At 41.5% G+C, this 14,668-nt stretch overlaps 2 protein-coding genes across 2 annotated transcripts in view; one reads left to right on the plus strand and one right to left on the minus strand.

Moving 5' to 3' along the window:
• Positions 1–6,039, plus strand: part of ide (insulin-degrading enzyme) — a 120,959-nt gene extending 114,920 nt beyond the window's left edge. Inside the window, exon 27 of the mRNA XM_034184177.1 lies at positions 6,029–6,039. The gene's annotated coding sequence lies outside the window, so the exon portion shown is untranslated. The remainder of the gene's footprint in view (positions 1–6,028) is intronic.
• LOC117522978 (E3 ubiquitin-protein ligase MARCH5) overlaps positions 1–14,668 on the minus strand; it is a 65,854-nt gene that overhangs the window by 7,349 nt on the left and 43,837 nt on the right. Inside the window, exons 3-5 of the mRNA XM_034184396.1 lie at positions 5,217–5,347; positions 4,876–5,059; positions 2,289–2,488 (exon numbers count right to left, since the gene is read on the minus strand). Of these exons, the coding sequence (XP_034040287.1) occupies positions 2,289–2,488; positions 4,876–5,059; positions 5,217–5,347 (515 nt within the window). The remainder of the gene's footprint in view (positions 1–2,288; positions 2,489–4,875; positions 5,060–5,216; positions 5,348–14,668) is intronic.

A 14,668-nucleotide genomic window follows, 5' to 3' on the forward strand; every position in this document is an offset into this window, starting at 1 on the left:
CAGCTGTCTGTGTGCGCTCTGTTCACACAGTTGTCTGTGTGTGTTCCACTGGCAGAACACACACAGCATTTTCATTTGACCTTGACAAATGATGTTATGTGTGCAAACGTCACCTATCTGCATGTTCCCTTCCTCCCACAATTTCGCACACTGGGGTAGACAAGCCCCAAATTACATATTCATAAAGGCAAATATATGCTATTTGTGCATTTGAAAGACGCAATCCTCAGTGAACTCAGTAAATCAGCATGCACATTTTTTGCAAGTGCAATGGTTAACATGTAATCAGGCCAAAAGCCTTTAGAAACAAAATCTACCACTGGCTTTGATGTGGAATATTTAGAAAAATATGAGCAAAAACATCACAAGGACTTTCCATCCACACTGACGTCAAAGCACGATCGATGAAATGACATAAATTTACAGTGAGCAGCACTAGCGGAGCTTCTGATTATACGTGGCCACTGTGTCTGTATTATCCCGGAAAAAAAAAAGAAAATTAAAGTAGAAAAACTGAATTTTCCAGTCAATAACAGCCACTGCAACTCTCAGACTGCATACGTATACAACCACAACTTGCACTCATGTTCCAACCATGACCTGCTTTTACTTAGATCATGCGCATAACCATGTCATAATACTTTTTTTTTAATGATGCATTTTGGTAATTTTTTTATATATATACGAGGGCTGTCAATAAAGTTACGGTCCTTTTTATTTTTTTCAAAAACTATATGGATTTCATTCATATGTTTTTACGTCAGACATGCTTGAACCCTCGTGCGCATGCGTGAGTTTTTCCACGCCTGTCGGTGACGTCATTCGCCTGTGAGCACTCCTTGTGGGAGGAGTCGTCCAGCCCCTCGTCGGAATTCCTTTGTCTGAGAAGTTGCTGAGAGACTGGCGCTTTGTTTGATCAGAATTTTTTCTAAACCTGTGAGACACATCGAAGTGGACACGGTTCGAAAAATTAAGCTGGTTTTCAGTGAAAATTTTAACAGCTGATGAGAGATTTTGAGGTGATTCTGTCGCTTTAAGGACTTTTCACGGTGCGAGACGTCGCGCAGCGCTTTCAGGCGCCGTCATCAGCCTGTTCAAGCTGAAAACCTCCACATTTCAGGCTCTATTGATCCAGGACGTCTTGAGAGAACAGAGAAGTTTCAGAAGAAGTCGGTTTCAGCATTTTATCCGGATATTCCACTGTTAAAGGAGATTTTTTTAATGAAAGACGTGCGGACGGGTCCGCGCGTCGGGACGCAGCCGACGCGGTGCGGCAGCACAGGAAAAACACCTCCGTGTTGATAACCATTTGTAAAATCCAGGCGGCTTTTGATGGCTTTCAGTGGAGTGAGTATATGAGAAATTGTTTAACAGGCAGGACATGTTCCAACTTGTCCTTAAGGCTTTCAACAGAGGTGTTTTTCCTGTGGCGGAGCGTCGCGGCGGCTGCGTCCCGACGCGCGGACCCGTCCGCACGTCTTTCATTAAAAAAATCTCCTTTAACAGTGGAATATCCGGATAAAATGCTGAAACCGACTTCTTCTGAAACTTCTCTGTTCTCTCACGACGTCCTGGATCAATAGAGCCTGAAATGTGGATGTTTTCAGCTTGAACAGGCTGACGACGCCACCTGAGAGCGCAGCGCGACGTCTCGCACCGTGAAAAGTCCTTAAAGCGACAGAATCACCTCAAAATCTCTCATCAGCCGTTAAAATTTTCACTGAAAACCAGCTTAATTTTTCGAACCGTGTCCACTTCGATGTGTCTCACAGGTTTAGAAAAAATTTTGATCAAACAACGCGCCAGTCTCTCAGCAACTTCTCAGACAAAGGAATTCCGACGAGGGGCTGGACGACTCCTCCCACAAGGAGTGCTCACAGGCGAATGACGTCACCGACAGGCGTGGAAAAACTCACGCATGCGCACGAGGGTTCAAGCATGTCTGACGTAAAAACATATGAATGAAATCCATATAGTTTTTGAAAAAAATAAAAAGGACCGTTACTTTATTGACAGCCCTCGTATATACCTGAAAAAGAACCAACTTATCTATGAAAGGGTGAAAGGGCTTCCGTCTCTTGCTGTATTTAATAAAACTTAACTAGTACAAATTTTCTAAATATTGGCACCAATGCAAAGTAGCATCTGTTGACAAGCTGCATTTAAAACATTTCTATCTTATTAAACCGGGGGGTGCAGGAGGTGACCAAATGTTTTGGTGAAGTAACTGGCTCGGCTGTTACGTAACTCCTGTCTGGAAAGGAGGAGGAGCTTCTGTTTATACCCACCAGGATGGTCCTCTGTAGGTTGGAGTTAACGCTGCTGAACATGAGTTTCCCAACGATGGTGGCGATGGTGGGGAAGACGAGGGCGCCGCACAGGATTCGCGTGGCTGACACGTGATCTGCCAGAGGGCTGGCTTCTGCTGGGATCCGAGGAACGGGGCAGCCAATCCCTGTGGACACCACAGAGGGCAGCAGTGTGCCCACTTAAAAAATGAAAATGCAGAGTATTTTGCTTTGCTGCTTAGTTTTATAGTTGGTTTATTGTTTTAACTGACTGTTCAAAGAATTGTGATCCATTTTAATTACTGATTCAGTGTATTAGTTATTTAGCAAAGCCAATCCACTGAAATGTTTGCCATTTCAGTCTAGGTTTTACCTTTTTTTTTTGTTGTTACAGACGTTGTGTTACAAGTAGACTGAGCACTGGATGGTTCATGATACTGTAATGTTCTCAACTTTTTTTGAACAATTCTTACTCAGTAGTATGGGTGGGAATCTCATGATTCAACTGATTACAATTCAAAGGACAGTAATTCAATTATGAAACAATTATCAATGCATCTTGATGCATGTTTGGGTTTTTTTCCCCCTATGCAGGATTTATTTTTTCTCACTGTGTGACAACTTACTTTTCAAATCAACGTGTAATGATCCAGACTGAATTTTTGCAGTACATTCTGGACCAGCTCAGCCACACAGTAAAACTCACCAAAACAGTCATCATATAAACTGGATACTCGGACTCACCAGGAAAAAGCAAAAGTCCCAATGCTTTTGTATGGTTTTCCATGTAATAAATACCGTATATACCGCATGTGGTATGACGGATTTTTGCACACATCAGACGAAAAGTCCCACTGTCCCAATGTATTCCCATTAAAGACCCGTCACGTGTACCGGACAGAGCAGTCTGGGCGTGCCCAGTCACAACAGAGGTATGAAATGACACTCGCTGATTTGAGCTAAGTGGTAACATATTTCCTTGATTAAAAGCCTGGGCATTTATTTAGCGATTATTAACACCATATTACAGTGCAGGCAGCATTTTAAGTTTCACACATATCCCTGGGTATGATGAGCCAAAGACAACCGCTTTAGATCAGAGCCCTCTGCATGGCTGTGAACCCTCCCCATAGCCTGATGTGCACCTGCTTTAACAACGGAGACCGCAAAGGCTGTGATTTGCCACTTTTACATTTTCACTCCTTCCTCTTGTGTCATATTTTAAAGGTTTTTGCAGCACGCACGCAAATCTGACCAACGTTACAACACTGAGTCGAAAAACTACAAAGATCCTCAAATGACCTGCAAATCATGGATGGAAATTGTGCATACTGTAACGTGGGTTTGGAGGTTGATGATTGTATGAAGTAGTGACGCTCACTGAGGGATAAATTGATCCAGAAAAAGCCACTGTTCCTGCTGTTAATTGCATTAAGACGCCCAGCAACACGACAGAGAACTTTAAAAGGGTCACGAGCACGTCGATGTCATTGCATGACCACGGAGTTGTGGAGTTGGAGGTATTTAAGGTACGACTCCACAGCGGACATAGAAAAAAAAGGGTGACTCGACCAAATGTAATCCTTTTTGATGCACATAATGAATGGTCAGCGCTTATTTGAGGCCGACTTATTTTTTTCAGATGAAGTTTTGTCCTGGCCATTAAATGAGGCAGGTCCGATTCAAGGTCAGATGTTTAATCAAGGAAATATGTAAGCCTAACTGGTGCTGGGGATTCCCTGTAGATCGTTCGGTACCTCCTGCCTGCAACTAAACCTTTACATACATATAGTGGATTTTGTCCGTTTTATACATATAGTGGATTTCAATTATTTTAGTTTATTTCTATTTCAATCAGCAAACTAATGCAATAACAGAAAATAAATGAATGAATAGATCAAACAAAAAGTGAAAACATAAAATACTGAATATACTGGAAAAAAAAAACATGTAGCTGAGTGAAAAAGGTCAAGGCTGAAGCTATCTAGCTTTTTTAAATTACAGCAGACAAAATTTGCTGGTCCACCTGAATCCATTATATGCAAGTTTTATTGTCGTCACACATTGAGAAAAAGAAATCCTGTAAAGAAAAAAAAAAAGGAAGAGAAAAAACTGATGCACCAATAATAATTTTTTAACTGAATCGTAACCATCTGAATTGTACTCACATTGAATCGTGACGTGCCCAAAGATTCCCAGCCCCAGTGAACACAGAAAATATAATGCCTGGGATTTGCTATTAATATTTAGTTACATTTTAGAATGAGGAAAAATTTCAATTTTTCAATGTTCAATTTCATTAAAACGATACCTTTGAAAACAGATTACGGTTTTCACATACTGTCCTTCAATACATACTAAAAATACATAATTCATCTCAAGCCTCAAAGTCTTTCTGTTAATCATGACACCTAAACACACAAATGTTACAATCACAAATCAGGTTGATTATTTCATGTCTGAAACGTCTGCAGTCATGTTACACTGTATGAGGTCGGCTATGACAGTCGCTCACGACAGCCACAGCGGACTCCAAAAATAACTCATAACATTTAAAAACAATATTAATCTGAGACTGCATCCTGACCTGGGAAAATACTGTTGAGTATCTGGAGTTTATTGGAGTACTTCCTCCACAGCCGCAGGACATAGTCCTCCCAGCGGATCATCTTCCCCAAAATCAGCATGACAGGGATTGTGGGCAGGCCAATGAGCAGGAACAGAGGGTCAGCCCGCTCCATCACGTCCAGCCCCTCCTTATGGCCCACAACCTAAACGCAAAGCGGAACCATGAACCAGAATGATTAACCAATATCCAACCCATGCACCTTCCACCACAGCCGACGGTCCCAAACCAACAGACAGACCAGGCTGTGGTGTTACAGTGCAAACTAAACCAAAAACTCATAGAAGAATCACAGGTCAAACCTGCATAACTGTGACGGCCCCGTAAGTGACAGCAGTCCAGTAGATGGAGCCCACCATGATGCCAGCGGCGGCGAAGGGCCCGGCCTTCGAGATGAGCCGGTCAGCCAGATCCAGCATGTAGACCACAGGACCTGATGGAACAAACAGCTGAGTTCATACCGACGGGTTTTAACACCTTCAGCTCAGACGGTTCCATTCCTGACCCGTGTGCTCTTCTTCGTTTTCATATCAGCTCCCTCACACACCACTCTGTCATTTCTTTCCTACTCTGACAGTAAACTGAATATCTTTGAGTTGTGCACCACACAAGACATCTGACGGCGCCATCTTTGGCTCTGAAAAACACCCATTGACATTTTTCTCAATTTTCCAACATTTCTGAACCAAACAACTAATTGATTATTGCAGAAAACAGTCCACAGATCAACTGATATTGAAAATAATAGTTGCAATCCTATAAAATTTTATTTTCTTGGTCATTTGAAAAGGGAACACTCTGTTCAAGATCTTCCTTAATTTTTTTGCCCCACAGATGCATTGTTTAATTTCTGTTATTTTATATCTTATGCATTGCCCCCCCCCAAACCCACCCAAAAACATTCTATGACAAACTAATACAAGGCTGAAAGTTATAGAAAAAATCTTGGTCATAGTTAATCAACTAACCAGAAAACAATAAAAGAATGTCAATTAGTAGACAAATTAAAAAAAAGTTACATGAATCAATTATTTGATAAAATAATTGATAAGACTAATGCACACCGGACGCCACGCGATGCTACAAATTTGCGTCCCTCACCTGGCGATGGAAGCGCCACCATCGCCCGGTGTATCGGTCTCCTTTCGCTGTGAAAATTCACCTCAATGCATCATCAAATAGGAGGAGCTTCCATTCTGCTCGCCGTCAAGTCAACATGGCGGACCTTGATTACACAGAGCGAGTTACTGTGCTCTATTTGTTGTGGAAAGCTGACCAATGTCGCCAGCGGCACCGTCCCTGGGTTCACAACATCCTCATGAGACGTTCCCAATTCGGGGAGTTTCATTATTTACTGCAGGAGCTGCGTCTAGATGACGGCCGCTTTCAGTGGTACTTCTGCCTCTCCAGGACCCAGTATGAGGACCTCCTGTCCCGTTCGCGCGCACACGTGAACAATAAAAAAAAGAAAAAAAAAAGTGGCTGCTGCCACTGCTGCAGTTCCTCGCTCTCCCCTCCAACTCTGTCATAATTGTGTTATAAACCAGTCCCCATTTGTTTTATTATACATCTGTGTAGTTAATAAAATTATCTTCAGTGATGATTCGTTCTTGCGCGCACGTGAAAAAAAAACTGGCTGCTGCTGCAGTGCTGCTGCTCGCTCTCCCCTCAAACTCTGTCGTAATTGTGAAATAAAGGACAAAAGGGACATAAGTCCTGTTCACAGGCTGGCTGCCAGAGACAGGACATGTCCACATCAAGTATAAACTCTAGACATCTTCACGTCACTACATATCCAGTCCTTGATTGGTCATCGCGGTGCGACAACAAGAAAAAGTTCAGATTTTTCAACTTGGGGAAGAAGGCGACGTGACGCAATGCAATGTGATATCGCGTCTTAAATGCGGCAATTGCTCAAAATGTCTTTAATCATGTCCATCACGTCGCTTGAACATTTGTTGCGCCACAACGCGTCCCGTGGCGTCCGGTGTGAACGCGGCATAATAGTTAGTTGCAGTCCAAATATGCACAATTGTTCAAATCATACCTTGGAAATTATTTATATATATATATCTATATCTATCTATCTATCTATCTATATATATATATATATCTATATATATACACACACAGTAGTGTTCAGAATAATAGTGCTATGTGACTAAAAAGATTAATCCAGGTTTTGAGTATATTTCTTATTGTTACATGGGAAACAAGGTACCAGTAGCTTCTCACAAATCCAACAAGACCAAGCATTCATGATATGCACACTCTTAAGGCTATGAAATTGGGCTATTAGTAAAAAAAAAAAAAAAAAAAACAATGTAGAAAAGGGGGTGTTCACAATAATAGTAGTGTGGCATTCAGTCAGTGAGTTTGTCAGTTTTGTGGAACAAACAGGTGTGAATCAGGTGTCCCCTATTTAAGGATGAAGCCAGCACCTGTTGAACATGCTTTTCTCTTTGAAAGCCTGAGGAAAATGGGATGTTCAAGACATTGTTCAGAAGAACAGCGTAGTTTGATTAGTTTGATTAAAAAGTTGATTGGAGAGGGGAAAACTTATACGCAGATGCAAAAGATTATAGGCTGTTCATCTACAATGATCTCCAATGCTATAAAATGGACAAAAATACCAGAGACGCGTGGAAGAAAATGGAAAACAACCATCAAAATGGATAGAAGAATAACCAGAATGGCAAAGGCTCACCCACTGATCAGCCCCAGGATGATCAAAGACAGTCTGGAGTTACCTGTAAGTGCTGTGACAATTAGAAGACACCTGTGTGAAGCTAATTTATTTGCAAGAATCCCCCGCAAAGTCCCACTGTTAAATAAAAGACGTGCAGAAGAGGTTACAATTTGCCAAAGAACACATCAACTGCCTAAAGAGAAATGGAGGAATATTTTGTGGACTGATGAGAGTAAAATTGTTCTTTTTGGGTCCAACGGCTGCAGACAGTTTGTGAGATGACCCCCAAACTCTGAATTCAAGCCACAGTTCACAGTGAAGACAGTGAAGCATGGTGGTGCAAGCATCATGATATGGGCATGTTTCTCCTACTATGGTGTTGGGCCTATATATCGCATACCAGGTATCATGGATCAGTTTGGATATGGCAAAATACTTGAAGAGGTCATGTTGCCTTATGCTGAAGAGGACATGTCCTTGAAATGGGTGTTTCAACAAGACAATGACCCCAAGCACACTACTAAACGAGCAAAATCTTGGTTTCAAACAAATAAAATTAATGCCTTGCAGATGTGAAGAAATCATGAAAAACTGTGGTTACACAACTGAATACTAGTTTAGTGATTCACAGGATTGGTAAAAAAGCAGTTTGAACATAACAGTTTTGAGTTTGTAGTGTCAAGAGCAGATGCTACTATTATTGTGAACACCACCTTTCCCCTCTCCAATCAACTTTTTAGTCAAACTACGCTGTTCTTCTGAACAATGTCTTGAACGTCCCATTTTCCTCAGGCTTTCAAAGAGAAAAGCATGTTCAACAGGTGCTGGCTTCATCCTTAAATAGGGGACACCTGATTCACACCTGTTTGTTCCACAAAACTGACAAACTCACTGACTGAATGCCACACTACTATTATTGTGAACACCCCCTTTTCTACTTTTTTTTTTACTAATAGCCCAATTTCATAGCCTTAAGAGTGTGCATATCATGAATGCTTGGTCTTGTTGGATTTGTGAGAATCTACTGAATCTACTGGTACCTTGTTTCCCATGTAACAATAAGAAATATACTCAAAACCTGGATTAATCTTTTTTGTCACATAGCACTACTATTATTCTGAACCCTACTGTATATATATATATATATATATATATATATATATACACACACACACACACACACTCAACAAAAATATAAACGCAACACTTTTGGTTTTGCTCCCATTTTGTATGAGATGAACTCAAAGATCTAAAACTTTTTCCACATACACAATATCACCATTTCCCTCAAATATTGTTCACAAACCAGTCTAAATCTGTGATAGTGAGCACTTCTCCTTTGCTGAGATAATCCATCCCACCTCACAGGTGTGCCATATCAAGATGCTGATTAGACACCATGATTAGTGCACAGGTGTGCCTTAGACTGTCCACAATAAAAGGCCACTCTGAAAGGTGCAGTTTTTGTTTTATTGGGGGGGATACCAGTCAGTATCTGGTGTGACCACCATTTGCCTCATGCAGTGCAACACATCTCCTTCGCATAGAGTTGATCAGGTTGTCAATTGTGGCCTGTGGAATGTTGGTCCACTCCTCTTCAATGGCTGTGCGAAGTTGCTGGATATTGGCAGGAACTGGTACACGCTGTCGTATACGCCGGTCCAGAGCATGCAAGAACTGGGACATTTTCAGCTTCCAAGAATTGTGTACAGATCCTTGCAACATGGGGCTGTGCATTATCCTGCTGCAACATGAGGTGATGTCCCTGGATGTATGGCACAACAATGGGCCTCAGGATCTCGTCACGGTATCTCTGTGCATTCAAAATGCCATCAATAAAATGCACCTGTGTTCTTCGTCATAACAGATGCCTGCCCATACCATAACCCCACCGCCACCATGGGCCACTCGATCCACAACACTGACATCAGAAAACCGCTCACCCACACAACGCCACACACGCTGTCTGCCATCTGCCCTGGACAGTGTGAACCGGCATTCATCCGTGAAGAGAACACCTCTCCAATGTGCCAAACGCCAACGAATGTGAGCATTTGCCCACTGAAGTCGGTTACGACGACGAACTGGAGTCAGGTCGAGACCCCGATGAGGACGACGAGCATGCAGATGAGCTTCCCTGAGACAGTTTGACAGTTTGTGCAGAAATTCTTTGGTTATGCAAACCGATTGATTCAGCAGCTGTCCGAGTGGCTGGTCTCAGACGATCTTGGAGGTGAACATGCTGGATGTGGAGGTCCTGGGCTGGTGTGGTTACATGTGGTCTGCGGTTGTGAGGCTGGTTGGATGTACTGCCAAATTCTCTGAAATGCCTTTGGAGACGGCTTATGGTAGAGAAATGAACATTCAATACACGAGCAACAACTCTGGTTGACATTCCTGCTGTCAGCATGCCAATTGCACGCTCCCTCAAAACTTGTGACATCTGTGGCATTGTGCTGTGTGATAAAACTGCACCTTTCAGAGTGGCCTTTTATTGTGGGCAATCTAAGGCACACCTGTGCACTAATCATGGTGTCTAATCAGCATCTTGATATGGCACACCTGTGAGGTGGGATGGATTATCTCAGCAAAGGAGAAGTGCTCACTATCACAGATTTAGACTGGTTTGTGAACAATATTTGAGGGAAATGGTGATATTGTGTATGTGGAAAAAGTTTTAGATCTTTGAGTTCATCTCATACAAAATTGGAGCAAAACCAAAAGTGTTGCGTTTATATTTTTGTTGAGTGTATATATATATATATATATATATATATATATATATATCAGGATATCATTTAAAAACAGCCTGAGAACAAACCAAAAGAACATTCACCGCTCATCTTGCTTCAAAATCATCAAGTAGTAACAACAGTTATCTGCACCACAAACACCTCTTACACTGAATTAGTGGTAAAGTGGGTCAAGAAAAGAAAAAACGTTTGACACAAAAGGGGAATAACGCTCACACTACACAAAACCAGTCAGTCAGTCTGCCGTCAGCAGCATGTCACACTGAGGAGCTGAACAGCTGTGACTTACTGCAAAGCTGTTTGTGCACAGCTGTTTGTCGGAGAGGGAGGAGCAGTGGAGCAGGTTGCACCATGATTAAGAAGAACTGCAGCGATTTCCTCCAAGCGTGGAACACAGATTAATCTGAAGTTCAAAACTTTCCTTCACAACACCAAGTCCCTGTCTGACATCAGGGACAAACCTCAGTGCTGCATCCTCCTCTCCGGCATTCCAGCGTGGCTCGAGGGAAATCATGCAATATTTACAGGAAGGCAACCTGATTTCCTCACTCAAACAGAGCTGTCCATGTCCTATTAATAACCAGCCAGGGAGTCAGTGGCTGGGAAGGAGGGCGGGGATGCTGCGCAGAGGGACCCAGCAATGTGTTCCAGTCCAACAACCTCCAAACCTGCAGGATGAGCTCCACAGCAGATATGTGTGGAATCAAAACGCAAATACTATTTTTCCTCGATTTCAACAATGTTTGTAAGCCAGCTGTAACCTTACAATAAAGGTTATTTTTTAATCACTCTCTTCTGTTTTATGGACATAAATAATAACCCATTTGAATTCTAACAGCAATCAACTGACTGATTGATTTTCACATGTCTGACGGTCAAACCGTGGTTCCACAGAGAGGATAGGAAAGCTGATGGGCTGGAAAATTGGCACTGGACGCAACAGATATACAAATTTGAATGAAACATTCCAAACTGCTGTTATCAAAGGTAGTTTTGATGTATCTTTATGCCAGAAGTAAAAATAAAGTGCCAATGTCCATTCCTCTGCTGCATTTAAGGCTTACAACACATTCCAAAAAAGTTGGGACGGGGCAATTTAAGACAAACAATAGGCATCTATGAAAGCCAGAGGCTCTGAGGGGCAAATATGGGCAGAGGACCTCCAGTTTGTTAACAAATAATGAGTGAAAAAAATTATAGAAATGTTTAAAAACAATGTTCTGCAAAGACTGGAAGGTATTTGCATATTTCTTTCTCCACAGTGCATAATATCAAACGATTCAAGGAATCTGGAGAACTTTCAGTGTACAAACTGAAGTTAAACACCCATGATCTCCAATCCCATACATAGCAGTGCATATAGAACAGTCATTCATCAATAGCTGACATAACCACATAAGCAAGTGATTAGTTTGGGGAAAGTTTTGTCAAGCATGACAATACTGTGCAAAAAAAGAAGCCTTATGTTAACCTTTTCCAGAAGCACGGTTGACTGCTCTAGGCTCAGAGGTATCTGGGTTGGTGGAAATATGTACTGTAGTCAGACAAATTAGTCCAGAACTTTGAAGAAAAAAATGGACAGCGTGTACTCCCAATCAAAGAAAGGCAAACAACCAAAGACTAAAGAGACTATCCAGACTTATTAAGCAACAAGTCCAAAAGCCAGGGCCTGTCATGGTACTGGGTTGTGTCAGTGCCCTTGGCAATGATAATTTATATTTCTGACTGCAGCATTATTGGAGACAAGTATATTGAGACATTTAAAGCAGCATATGCTGCCTACAAGATGACATCTTTTCCAGATACGTTTATCTAGTTTTCAAAAAGACAATGCAAAAGCACAATCTGCACATATTATGAAGGCATGGCTGCAGAAGAAGAGAGTACAGGTACAGGTACGGCTCTGGCCTGCCTGCAGTACTGACCTGTCCCTATTAGAGAATGTGTAAATTTTGAAATGAAAAATGACGATGAATCCGTACTGTCGCACACCTTAAAAAGTATTTGCAGGAAGAATTCGACAAAGTAACACCTGAAGTACTTCATGAATTGACTTTTCTTTGCACTGGCTGAGATGTCTAGGTACTGGCATCATTTTTAGTGGAACTCTGTGGCACCTGCTTGCCGCTCAGTGAGCAGTCAGCCTTCAATCAAAGCTGCATTGTGGAACATATTGACAATATGCAAGGTCTGTACCAAGTTGCAGGACCATCACAGACCACCTATACACAGCCAGTCTGAGTGCTATGTAAAGAACTCTGCCATATACTGGGCATGTGTTCTGGGCACTATTTTGTTCACTGCTGGCATGGACTGATGTTAGCTCAGATTGTGTTTACTGACTTATATATTAAATATTCAATAAGCTGGATGTTACAGATGATGCTGTGTCATTTGAAAAAGAAATGGATGACTGAGCAGCACTCAAAAAGCTGGATGAGTCATCAAAGTGTCGGGGTTTGCATTTGTCTGAGGTCAAGACTAAGAGGCAGACATTCAATGACGTCCTGGACTCTGTACTCAGCAGTGTGTCTATATGCAGTAAAAATGTCAAAGTTGTTGAGAAATTCACTCATATTCATGTATATAGGTGCTCAACCTATGAGGTCGAGAAACATCTGGTGACAGCTTATAGGGTCTTATCTTGATCTATAGCAAACAGCCTGAAGCGCAAAATGCAACTGCAACTTGGGCGTGTGCACTTTGCTATTTTCATAGTAAGTGCAAAGAGAGACACAGGGTGCAAAGGGATTGTACAACCCCTGTCAAAATTTATGGAATCACCGGCCTCAGAGGATGTTCATTCAGTTGTTCAATTTTGTAGAAAAAAAAGCAGATTACAGACATGACACAAAACTAAAGTCATTTCAAATGGCAACTTTCTGGCTTTAAGAAACACTATAAGAAATCATGAAAAAAAATTGTGGCAGTCAGTAACGGTTACTTTTTTAGACCAAGCAGAGGGAAAAAAATATGGAATCACTCAATTATGAGGAATAAATTATGGAATCATGAAAAACAAAAGAACGCTCCAACACATCACTAGTATTTTGTTGCACCACCTCTGGCTTTTATAACAGCTTGTAGTCTCTGAGGCACAGACTTAATGAGTGACAAACAGTACTCTTCATCAATCTGGCACCAACTTTCTCTGATTGCTGTTGCCAGATCAGCTTTGCAGGTTGGAGCCTTGTCATGGACCATTTTCTTCAACTTCCACCAAAGATTTTCAATTGGATTAAGATCCGGACTATTTGCAGGCCATGACATTGACCCTATGTGTCTTTTTGCAAGGAATGTTTTCACAGTTTTTGCTCTGTGGCAAGATGCATTATCATCTTGAAAAATGATTTCATCATCCCCAAACATCCTTTCAATTGATGGGATAAGAAAAGTGTCCAAAATATCAACGTAAACTTGTGCATTTATTGATGATGTAATGACAGCCATCTCCCCAGTGCCTTTACCTGACATGCAGCCCCATATCATCAATGACTGTGGAAATTTACATGTTCTCTTCAGGCAGTCATCTTTATAAATCTCATTAGAACGGCACCAAACAAAAGTTCCAGCATCATCACCTTGCCCAATGCAGATTCGAGATTCATCACTGAATATGATTTTCATCCAGTCATCCACAGTCCACGATTGCTTTTCCTTAGCCCATTGTAACCTTGTTTTTTTTTCTGTTTAGGTGTTAATGATGGCTTTCATTTAGCTTTTCTGTATGTAAATCCCATTTCCTTTAGGCGGTTTCTTACAGTTCGGTCACAGACGCTGACTCCAGTTTCCTCCCATTCGTTCCTCATTTGTTTTGTTGTGCATTTTCAATTTCTGAGACATATTGCTTTAAGTTTTCTGTCTTGACGCTTTGATGTCTTCCTTGGTCTACCAGTATGTTTGCCTTTAACAACCTTCCCATGTTGTTTGTATTTGGTCCAGAGTTTAGACACAGCTGACTGTGAACAACCAACATCTTTTGCAACATTGCGTGATGATTTACCCTCTTGTAAGAGTTTGATAATCCTCTCCTTTGTTTCAATTGACATCTCTCGTGTTGGAGCCATGATTCATGTCAGTCCACTTGGTGCAACAGCTCTCCAAGGTGTGATCACTCCTTTTTAGATGCAGACTAATGAGCAGATCTGATTTGATGTAGGTGTTAGTTTTGGGGATGAAAATTTACAGGGTGATTCCATAATTTATTCCTCAGAATTGAGTGAGTCCATATATTTTTCCCTCTGCTTGGTCCAAAAAATTAACCTACTGACTGCCACAATTATTTTTCCTGATTTCTTATAGTGTTTCTTAA

This window comes from Thalassophryne amazonica, chromosome 13 (assembly GCF_902500255.1).
Source record: "Thalassophryne amazonica chromosome 13, fThaAma1.1, whole genome shotgun sequence".
NCBI lineage: Eukaryota > Metazoa > Chordata > Actinopteri > Batrachoidiformes > Batrachoididae > Thalassophryne > Thalassophryne amazonica.